Raw genomic sequence first — 11,439 nt, 5'->3', positions numbered from 1 at the left:
TTAATTATTTTGTCCTCAAATCTAGATAAAATAAACTGGCATATGACTTAGCATAAATATTAAAAAATATCATATACTATAAATATAAAAAAATCGAATACTCAATATTTTAAATTTAAACACAAAATTTTGTATAATTATTTTTATGTGAAATAAATAATTAAAAATAAAAAAATTTAATATATTTAACTAAATTATTATATAAATAACAATATCAGAAATTTCAAGTAAAGAAAATTACACCCACAGAAACAATAATGAAATATATATAATATAATATCAAGTGTCTTTAAAAACAGAAAGTGACCCTACTTATTCAAACATTAAACTCAAAACATAATTAGTCCTTCAAACAGCAAAAGATCTAACTAATAAGAATGCAAAGCCACGCACAATAATAATAACCGACTTTGCCCACCACAAAGGATCACAAATTTAGTTACCTAACTAATCAAGTTCTCCATGGCCACATGGAAATAATTAATAGCCATGGAATATTAATACATTATATGATAAAGTTGTTACATCCAAATTTGACTAAGAACAAGTCCTAGAACAGCATAGATGAGGCGGTTGAGGGTGTATAGAGGGTGTGAAGAGGAAGGAGTAGGAGGAGAAGGAGGATGAGGTGGCGATGGCGGCGGCGGAACCTGGCAGAAATTGTAGCCGTACCATTTGTCATTGGGGATGGAGGTGTTGAAATTGAAAGTAACAGGGTCAGTGTTGTAGGTGTAGATTTTAACACTCTCAGGCTTCCAACCATTGGTTTTGGAACCAGATCTACGAAGGTATGCAAAGCATATCTCAGAAGTGCATTCACCATCTATCTGGAATGTGTCTGAGGAGCACTGCTCAAATGTCTTTGAAATTCTATCACCCAGTCTTTCTGCATATACCTGATAATAATCATAATTGGTGACTGATTTTAATAACTGATATTGGTGTACGAATAGTATTTTTGTTATTTTATATATGTAATTAATCATATCTAACATGGTCATATAGATTGCTCTCTCAACATTTTCTTTATTCAGTGTTGCTAGTTAAACTCTAGAGAGGATAGGTGTTTAATAAGAAGACATAAATAGGAGGATATAACATGAATTTCGACTTCGATAAATGGAAGAGTTATCAAACTCAAGTTATAAGGTAGCGTCTGGTGGAGAGATAGAAACGGAAAGATTGAGATTGAGAGACAGAGACTAAGAGACACGGATTGAAATAAATCTCAGTATTCTGTTTGGTGCAAAATGGGAGACAGGACTTGAAACAAAAATGAAACTCTAATTTAATTTGCACAAAGGGTAAAATTGGAATTAATTAATTGAAATAAAAATATTTTAGGTATAAAATATTATTAAAGTTTCAGTCTCCATCTTTAAAAATTTTAGTCAGCTGTATCCCTACTTTTTGGAGGTACTGAAATACTAAAATTTTAGAGACAGAGACAGAAATTTTAGTACCAGTCTCTGAACTAACAAACACGATACTGAATCTCAGTTTCTCAATTTCTGTCTCAGTACCTCAAAACAAACGCTACCTAAAAGAGCAAAAGACTAGTGGATATGAAACATTACAATCGTTAAATAATTTGACCTTTTTCACTAAACAGCTTAGCATACATGACATAGGGCCTATGAAAATGTCGTTAAAATTAAAATATTTTTTTTAAGAATATTTTTTTAAAAATTACTAAATAATAAAAAAATATTATTTTGATTTTAATAAAACTTTTTAAAATATTATAGCCACCTACTCCAACTTACTAGAATGCACCAAAAAGAAGTTCCACTACTTTCAACCAAAAAGAGAGAATTATAGCTAGTGCTTTCTGTATATGGTTATCACTTATCAGAGACCTTTCTAGAGCTCTGTTTAGTAGAAAATTTTCTAGCATGTTAACCCTTATTTAAACACACAAATAGAACTTGTAGCACTTCAGAATCTCAGGTCCATGATACTGTAAAAGTGATATAGAACTAATATAATTTCACAAGAAAAAAAAAAGTTCATTGATCAGCTTGTACCAAGTAGTGATGAACAACAAAAAATATATTAATTACTTGGCCTATACTTAATATTATTATATTTCAATAAAAATCCAATCTTGACCCAATTAACATAAATCATAGGGAGAAAAAAAGAAGAAAAAAAAAACCTGGTTGCCTTGTGCATCACCAAAAACAATACTGATTTCATCAGTTGTAATCTTAGGTGAAGAACAGCTTGTACTTATGGCCACCAAGTAAGAACAGTTCTCTGCACTCTTCATCTATTATTCAAACACAATAAATAAATAAATAAATATATTAAAATAAAATAAATCCATATCATGCACAATAAAAGAAAACAGCTTCAACAAACTAAAGAAAGAAAATTATTTAAAAAAAAAAAAGAAAAATATATATAATAAGAGCAAGCAGTTAATTACTTGGATATAGCCAACACTGAAGGAATCATCAGCAGCATGAGGAAGCAGAGGAACATTTTTGGGCTCTGAGACTGAAAGGGCCAATCCAGAATAGGCAAAGAAAAACACAAGAAGAGGAAAAACAACCTCTTTGATATTCATCTTTCAGAAACTAAACCTTAGCTAAAGAAAAAGAAAGAGAGAAAAATATGAAGCTATGGTTTTGAATAAGCTTGGTACCAAAGCATGGTATATATAAAGCTTCACGCCACAAGACAAATAAAGGGATATAGCACTTGGTAACATTAAACATTGTCCAATGAACCAAGGGCAAATGTGACAATATACTTCTATAGATTGTCACTCTCTCTTATGCTCCAATGTTTATTTTTAACTGGACTTTACTTCCGTGTGTTTCACGAGTCTTATTATTTGTTTTTAAATTAATTTATATGGGGGACTGTAAATAACATAAAAACGAAAAAATTATTAATAATATGATACTGTTGGGGGACATCGAAATTTATGACATATTTTGTACTACTATATCTTCATCAATTAACGGTAATGATGCGAAATCATAGAGTAAAATAAAATTGCACTAATATCTATATTCCTGTCTCAGGGGTTAGGTAGGACGAGAGAGCCTTAAAAACTAGGGTTAGTCCGGTTAGAGATGAAGTTACTATATTGCCTCCTATCTTATCTATGATGTTTAATTTATAGAGAGATGGTAGGTGTATACGCATGGAGATACAAATAGCGGATTTTTTATTTTAATATGGGAGAGGGAAGTGAGTTTTACGTTAATGTTACAAAAAATAGAGTTTTACAGTGTTATGGGGGCGTTGTTCTGGGCAAACACAATACGCAAAATACGTATTGTACTGATAATACGCAAACTGCGTATTTACAATACGCAGACTGTGTATTGTAATTTAATATTAAAATAATACAATACGCAGTCTGTGTATTGTCTTTATAAATTAAAAATAAATTAATTTGGCAATTCGCACTCTGCGTATTCTATAGCCTCAGAATTTTATAAAACACCATAACTTCCAATATTAAAGGATTACACCAATTTTTATCCAATATCCAAAAAAATTAACCACAAATAGCGTTCCTCCTAATTTGTGTGTGTGTGTGTGTTTTTTTTTTTTTTTGTGATTAAATAGAAAAGAAAGAAAAAAAAGACAAAATTAAATTAATTGGCTAGGTTCATATCTAAATCTATTAGATGTTGAAGCTTATTCTATGATTGGCTCTAATTCGAGTGAATATCCGCGCCAGAAGCAGTTGCTTTAGCCATATAATCTGCAACACTATTTGCATTCTTCTGAATTAAAAGAATAGAGACTCTCTAATTCCAATTCATAACCTCCTGTATATGCTTTGCCAAATCCCATTCCGGAATATCTTTACCAATCATTCTTTGGTTTACCAAGAAAATAGCTTCTAAACAATCTGTTTCACAAATAACCTCATGAAATACATTCTCCCAAGCAAGAAGTAAACCTCTCCAAATTGCATACAATTCAGCAAAAAGAACACTGCACACTTCGACTTTCCCAATGCAACCTTTCAACCAACATTCATCAGGATTGCAAATGATACAACCAAAATCAGCATAGCCAAAAGGAGCAAAACAACTAGCATCACAATTCAATTTAACAGAATTAACTCGAGGTGGAACCCAATGCAAACAAAGCGAAGGAGGAGACAAAGATTGATGCATAGCAAAAATAGTGTGAAACTCCCTTACTGAACTACGAATCAAACTCACCACTTTACTAGTACTCCAAGAATGATCTATACTAAATAAGTCGTGATTCCTGCTTCTCCAAATCCACCAGATGGTCGAAAAGAAAAGAAAAACATATCCACTCCTTGCACCTCTATATAGCCAATCACGTAAATCCAAGTTATCTGAATACAGGCCTAAAAGGTTCCAGACCTCCTTGGCACTAGGGCACTCCCGAAGACAATGAAGAATGGATTCATAACTATTCTGACACCGATGTCAAGTGCTAGATAAAGCTAAGCCACGACCCAAACGAAACTCTGCCGTAGGAATAGCATTATGAAGACTGAGCCAAATAAAGAACTTGTACTTCTCAGGAATATGCAGTCGCCATAGCCACAACCAATTATCATGCTCATTCCAGTCAAACTTTCTTTTGGCTAGCCAACTGTACCCACTCCTAACTGAGTAAAGTCTAGAAGATGCCACACCCCACGACCAACCCGAACTCTCTCCAGCATTCAAATCCGGATTATAAGCATTCAAACGCTGTTTGACATCTTCTGGAATGATAGAGAAAATATCATGGAGATTCCATTGACCATCTTTCTAAACGTCTCAAATAGTTAAATTAGAGTCAGATATATGTACAAAAGGGACATCTTGAGCAATTGGGCCCTCAATACTCCAATTGTCAAACCAAAAAGATTGATCAAGTGACCCAACGCACCAAGAGAAGGCATCCTTAAGAGCACCAAAAGCCTTTGAGATACTCTTCCAAACATGAGAAGCATTGCAAGGGACAGGGCCATCTAAAACTTTCTCATTCCTCAGATACTTCGCCCTCAATAGAGCAACTTAAGGCTTGTCCTGACAGTGAAAAGTTACCAAACCAATTTACCAAGTAAAAATATATTAGTACACGCAGGATCTCTAACACCCAGGCCACCAAATTTCTTTGGAGTGATCACAGTCTTCCAATTAACAAGAGAAAGACCTCTACCATCAACTTGACACTTCCAAAGGAACTGTCTCATCATAGAAGACAATTTATCGCAAACCCAATTTGGAAAAAAAGATACTTGCATATGATAGATAGGAATGGATGCTACAACAGAATTGATGATCAGGCAAAGTCTTCCTGCTTTATTTAGAAGCCTTCCTTTCCAATTAGCTAATCTTCCCCTCACCTTTTCAATCACCGAATGAAAAGAAGCCCTACTGGTACAAGAATGATTAAGGTTAACTCCAAGATATCTTCCTAAGTCCAAAGCAAAACGTATTTAAGAAACACTAGTAAAAATATCTCTTCTACAAGCAGTCACATTTTTAGAACAAAAAGTTCTAGACTTTTCAAAATTCACTTTCATGCCAGATGCCTTGCAAAAAATGTTAAGAGAATGCATGACCATTTGGACTTGACTCTTTGTAGCTTGATAGAAAAGTAAGAGATCATCTGCAAACATCAAATGAGAAAATTTTGGGCCACCCCTAGTGACAGAAACTAGTTTCCACACACCCTCGACCACCTTATGAGATATATAGCAAGCAAGTCTTTCCATACAAAGGACAAATAAGTAAGGAGACATTGGATCACCCTGTCTAAGCCCCCTTCTAGGAGCAAAACTATCCAATTTATTCCCATTCCACATAATAGAAAGAGATGATGCACGAACACAATTCATAATCAAATTAACAATGATGATAGGAAAACCAAAAGCAATGAGAGTACTCTCCAAAAACCTCCAATCCACCCTATCATAAGCTTTTTCAAGATCAATTTTAAAAGCGAAAGTACCTTTCTTGAATTTTGTGTGCTTCATAAAATTCAGAATTTCTTGGGCCACAATAATATTATCAGGAGCACCACGACCCGGAATAAAACCTCCTTGTAAAGTACTAACAATATCTGAAAGAAAATGGCGAAGTCGATTAGTCAATACTTTGGTGATAATTTTATAAACAACATTACACAAGCTAATAGGCCTGAAATCCTTCATAAAGGTAGGTTATCAATTTTAGGAATAAGCACAATCAGGTTTTCATGATGCTAGGATTTAAGTACTCTCCCAAAAAAGCGCTCCGGATAATATTCCAAATCTCAGTGCCTACTATCTCCTAATATTCTTTAAAAAAAAAGCTTGAAAGCCATCTGGACCAGGAGCCTTAAAAGGGTCATACTGAATACTGCTGACTTGACTTTCACAAAAGAGACATGGTCAATTAACCTAGCACAAGCCTCGGTGCTTAGAGTGGGTATCGGAACATCCCCTAAACAATCAACCTCAACCTCTTCCGTTGTACCAAAGAGATTCTTGTAAAAAGAGAGGGCTTCTTCCTGGAGAATATCTGGATCAGTAGACCAAGACCCATCTCTAACATATAATCCATGTATTCTATTATGGTTTCTACGCACCAAAGTCTGAAGATGAAAGAATTTAGTGTTTCTATCCCCATACTTGACCCACTGCTCTCTAGATTTCTGGTACCAAAAAAGTTTCTCTTGCAATAAAAGCCTATTATAATCTTCCCTCAGTTCAGCTTCTTTAATTCTCAGAGATAACACATCGGTAACCTCCAAACGCTGTTGAATCTGATCAATATGATATTTCAGCTTACTTTTTCGCACAAATTTTTGAGTTAAAGTCCAAAGAAGCATGTTGAACCATCTTAAGCCTTTCAGTAACGCCTCCAAACTCTTGATTCCAAGCCTTACTAATAACATGTTTATAAGAAGGATGTGTTGCCCACGCAGCTTGGAACCTAAAAGGACGAGAACCTTTCACTTTGGAGCCACCATGACAATGAACTAAAATAGGACAATGATCAGAATGAAGCCTGCTAAGAATTTCAGAATAACCCTCAGAAAATATTGTCATCCACGCCTCATTAACTAGAGCTCTATCCAACTTTTTAGCCAAGTCCCTGCCAGCCTGAACTGCTCTATACCAAGTATATCTCTTACCAGTCAATTTAAGATCAAAGAGCTCACAGTAATCTAGAGTAGTAGCTAATAGACTAGCTATGTGAGAAGAAAAATAAGCACCTGTACTTTCGTCTGGTGCCACAATCTCGTTAAAATCACCAACGGCCATCCACGGTCCATTATGGCCTGAATTAATAGAACGCAAATGATCACAAAGCATACTTCTTTTTTCGAATTGAGAACTCTCATACACTGCACTATAAAGCCAAACTAAATTACCCACACTCACTTTCACTGTGATACATTGGTCAATTTGGTCAATAACCACACAAGAAGCATTAGTAATAGAAGATAGAAACCAAATGCCACTCCCTGTGTCCTACTACTTCCTCAATACCAACACAATGAAAACCCAACTTATCCCAAAAACTCTTCAAATTATTAAACATTGTATGAGTCTCAAAGAGAAAGAAGAAAGATGGTTTATATATTCTCACCAAATATTTGCAATTCACACGAGCCATCTTGTTAGACGCACCCCTCACATTCCAGGCTATGATATACTATCCATTAAAAAACAGCAAAAAGGGAGCTCCAATAACAAACCCGAGACTCAACATGATGTCCCTGTCTTCGACGTTCCTGCCTTTAATGGACTCTCAAGTTGCAGCACAATTTTCTCCGTCGAAACTTGTGCCACACCCACCGTCGATGCTCCATCCTTATCTACTAGTGAATTCTACAAAGAGTTTGGGCGAGGAAGCTTTCGCACAGTGCCATTTGTTGTCTCACCTTGCTGCTGATGATGAACATTGTGTCGGGTCCCCGAAGAAGCCACACTAACCGGTTTTCTAATATTGATGCCCCCTACTTAGTTTTACTTTGGATCCAGTAGCATGTGTTGTACGTTGGTGATTAGACCTTGTCCAAGTATTGGTAGTCTTGTTAGGAGTCTTCTTTGCTTTTGGTTGGACCTGATGGGTGCTAGGAGAAGGCTTTTGACCCATTTTACACTTTTCTTTCCTGATCACTTGAGTCCAGCCTTCCAAATCCTCATGTTGTGCATAGTCTACATAAACAGTATGCAAATCACTCTCCACCAAATCCGGGATAGCAACATTTACAGTCTCATCTCCAAGATTCTTGTCAAAATTGAAACTTGCCTTTTTCACATGCACTGTATTTTTTTAATTTAAACTTTCTGGCTGCTTTGCTACATCGCCGACCACCTTGGTATTAGTTCCTCCTCCCGCATTGTTGTCAGTCTTGCACACCTTCATATCATGACCAAACTTGAGACAGGAGCCACAAATAAGGTGAAGACTTTCATATTCAACCTCATATTCAACACCTTCAACAAGAATCTTCTTAGTCACTGACAATCCTAAATCTATCTGAACACATGCTCGAGCATATCGTCCTCTTTCAGCTAATTTTGTTGCCAAATCAACCTTGATGGGAATGCCAACTGCAGCTACAACACGGAGCATTGCATCTTCTTGGTAGCACCAAATTGGTAATCCGGAAATTCTAATCCACACTAAAGTTGCTCCAAAACAGTTTTCACTTGATCTAAACTCTTGATCCCAAGGCTTTACAGCCACATATTTTTCCTCGATCATCCATGGACCTCCTAAGAGAACCTTTTCTCGCTCCTCAGCCACATCAAACTTCACAAGATAGTAGTTGAACCCCACGTCCAATAAATCAAAACCTCTCTTAATCCGCCATACCGTTCGGAGTTTATGAGACAATGCAGTGTAGCTATAATGTTTACCTAGCACCTTAATCATTATAGCATCCTTTTAAGGTTCTACCAAACAATTCTTAGTTTTTTGAGTAAACGTGACACTCGGTGGCAAGAGATCTCCTTACTTCTCATAAACTACCGCAATGTTATCTCCTGACAAAGTTTCAACAAGTGAAAAAGTTTTAATAATTTTGGAACCCATAACTTTGTCCCTGAAAGAAACTTTCAAAGGATTAAAAACTCCTCCCAAAATATGATCCTCTTTTTCTCCTGATGCAAGCATTCCCCCTTATCTCTTCTGCCGACATTGTCATAATAACATGAACTAAGTAATTACATACATAAATATCTAATGTTATTTTTTATTATTAAACAATATAAATTAAATTAAACTTATTTAATATCACTTTTAATAATATAAATTATAATAACATGAAGTAATTGCATAAATATGTAACATAATTCTCCATTATTGAGTTATATATTTTATTTATTTATCTTTTTTTTATGAGATCGTAGCCATGTATGAAAATGAAATAACTGTAGCTAATTACGACTCTGGTTTCTTCTATGTTATAAATTGAATTTCATGTATATCGCTTTTTGAAAAGAATGAAGACAAATTAAATATAGTATTTTTATTAAAAATTTAACCAGTATTTAATTAATAAAAATAAATAAATAATTTTACCTCATTAAATATAATTTTATATTTTAAAAAATAATAATAATAATTAATTAATAACTAAAAATTACAAAATTTATTAGTCCTTAATACTGTACTCTTCTTAAATATATAGTAAATGAAAAGAGTATCAGGGAAGCATAAACTTAAACTATATATACACGTGTAGCCAATGTTTTAGGACTTAGGAGAATGAAATTGCTTTACAAAATGACACATGAATGCTTTCATGATATTGCATGTGTGCCTGACCCATTGACTGGAATGGGATGGCTACAATTTTTCAGATTCTCTAGAAGTTTTTGTATTATTATTATTATTGGTCATTGTCAGATGCACTAATATTATATATTATTCTATTTAATAATCACCATTATTATTAGCTCATGGTGTGTTTAGAAAGTTGTAATATTCATCACCTATTTGCCCTTGCTTTTTCATATAATGAATTTCATATTATCTTGACGAAAAAGATTAAAAAGTTATTAAAATTTATTATTTATATTTATTAATTAATTATTAATATTTAAAAGTATAAAATAAAATATATTATTAAATTATTAGACTAAAAATTTGAATTAATAACTAAATAATAATAAAATATAATAAATTCCCATAGAATTTCTTTATTTGAAGTCGTTTTTTAAAAATCCTAAAACTAATTTCCCTTTTATTTATCTTTATTTAGTTTAAGCTCCCCCCCCTCTTTGGGTATCTCTGACTGTTCCTCTCATCAATGTTCTCACCCACCACCAACAGCACTGTACTAATAAATTGATAAATATTTTATTTCTTTTTAAATAAGTGATACTATATTTAAAATTATGAAAATTGTCACCAAGTGTCACCTTAAAATAACCGCCAAACAGAGATGTGGCGTATATGTAGGCTGGGTTTGGTAAAGCTTTTGCTTTTTTAAAAGTAGCTTATGAAAGCTGTCTTTTAAAAGATAGCTTTTTAAAAGATGCAGTACTTGCGTTTGGTAAAATCAAATTAAAAATTACTTTTAATAAGTACAAGCACCACAATTGTGTTTGGTAAAACAGGCTTTTAAAAGTTAAAAAAATTATAATAAACATGTTTATAACAAAAAATAATTTCTTTTTTTAAATTTTTTTAAAATTTATATAATATTTTAAAATAAAATAATGTTAAAATAAAAAATTCATAATAAACATAAATATAATAAATAAATTCTTTTATTTTTTAACTTTAAAATTTTATATAAGTATCATAAAATTTTATTTTATCCTAAACATCATTACTAAAAATACTAAGTTACCTAAATCCAATGTTAGTATTGGGTACGTTCATTGTCCACCTATATATATTGGCTCACCTTTACAGATCACAAAAAATAGGACACTTATCTCAAATAAACTACTCTTATAATTATATATCTATATTTACATATGTATATACATATTGTTATTATAACTTTGACTAATGTTCATGCAAAGAAAATTTTATGATTGGTTTTCATAAACCAGATCAACCTTTTCCCGTTTCAAAGAACAGAGAAAAACAAACATAATAGATCTACTGAAAAAATACAAAATTAACGCAAAAAAAATAACATAAATAGATAGAAGTTCATACCTAATATGTGATAGAGATGTATTTGTATTGAAATTTGTGAAGATTAGGTTGAAAAATAAAAAATATATGAAGATTGTGTTAGAATTTGTGAAAGTTAGGATGAGAAGTTAGAAATATACGAGGATTTTAATGGCAATATAATAGCGAAAAATATGTGCGGGAAAATGAAAAAAATTTGGTAAGCATAAGCTAGCTTTGAAAAGCTCCCTCCTAGGTGCTTTCAAAAGCACCCCTAACTTTTAAAAGCCGTAAGCATAAGCATTTGGGCTTTTTAATTTACCAAACGCAAAATGAGGTGCTTGTGCACAAGCACCTCTTAAAAAAG

At 33.1% G+C, this 11,439-nt stretch overlaps 2 protein-coding genes across 2 annotated transcripts; both read right to left on the bottom strand.

Annotated features, from left to right (window-relative positions):
- Positions 1-250: 250 nt before the first annotated feature.
- LOC112751675 (embryo-specific protein ATS3B) lies at positions 251-2,782 on the bottom strand. Its single transcript, XM_025800891.3, has 3 exons — positions 2,432-2,782; positions 2,159-2,272; positions 251-896 (listed from the first exon to the last, which is right to left on the bottom strand). Exons 1-3 carry the CDS (start codon positions 2,570-2,572, stop codon positions 522-524), a joined length of 630 nt encoding a protein of 209 aa, XP_025656676.1. The 5' UTR covers positions 2,573-2,782; the 3' UTR covers positions 251-521.
- Positions 2,783-6,282: 3,500 nt separating this feature from the next.
- On the bottom strand, positions 6,283-8,873 carry LOC140179452 (uncharacterized). The gene is made up of 4 exons (XM_072218349.1): positions 8,310-8,873; positions 7,988-8,222; positions 6,821-7,266; positions 6,283-6,747 (listed from the first exon to the last, which is right to left on the bottom strand). The coding sequence occupies exons 1-4, from the start codon at positions 8,871-8,873 to the stop codon at positions 6,283-6,285; spliced, it is 1,710 nt and encodes a 569-aa protein (XP_072074450.1).
- Positions 8,874-11,439: the final 2,566 nt, after the last annotated feature.

The sequence above is a fragment of the Arachis hypogaea genome, chromosome 15 (assembly GCF_003086295.3).
Source record: "Arachis hypogaea cultivar Tifrunner chromosome 15, arahy.Tifrunner.gnm2.J5K5, whole genome shotgun sequence".
NCBI classification, from domain to species: Eukaryota; Viridiplantae; Streptophyta; class Magnoliopsida; order Fabales; family Fabaceae; genus Arachis; species Arachis hypogaea.
The sequence above is the reverse complement of the archived record's forward strand: the minus strand, read 5'-3'. Positions and strand labels throughout refer to the sequence as shown.

Bases quoted from the DNA above. Each gene is read 5' to 3' on its own strand.
- LOC140179452 (XM_072218349.1), bottom strand. From the start codon at position 8,873: ATGATTAAGGTGCTAGGTAAACATTATAGCTACACTGCATTGTCTCAT. The intron at 8,223-8,309 runs GTGGTCGGCGAT...AATTTTGACAAG, and splicing joins GAGGAGGAACTAATACCAAG to AATCTTGGAGATGAGACTGT. The intron at 6,748-6,820 runs GTTCAACATGCT...CATATTGATCAG, and splicing joins TTACTGAAAGGCTTAAGATG to ATTCAACAGCGTTTGGAGGT.
- LOC112751675 (XM_025800891.3), bottom strand. From the start codon at position 2,572: ATGAATATCAAAGAGGTTGTTTTTCCTCTTCTTGTGTTTTTCTTTGCC. The intron at 2,273-2,431 runs GTAATTAACTGC...TTTGAATAATAG, and splicing joins TCAGTGTTGGCTATATCCAA to ATGAAGAGTGCAGAGAACTG. The intron at 897-2,158 runs GTTTTTTTTTTC...GATTATTATCAG, and splicing joins GTGATGCACAAGGCAACCAG to GTATATGCAGAAAGACTGGG.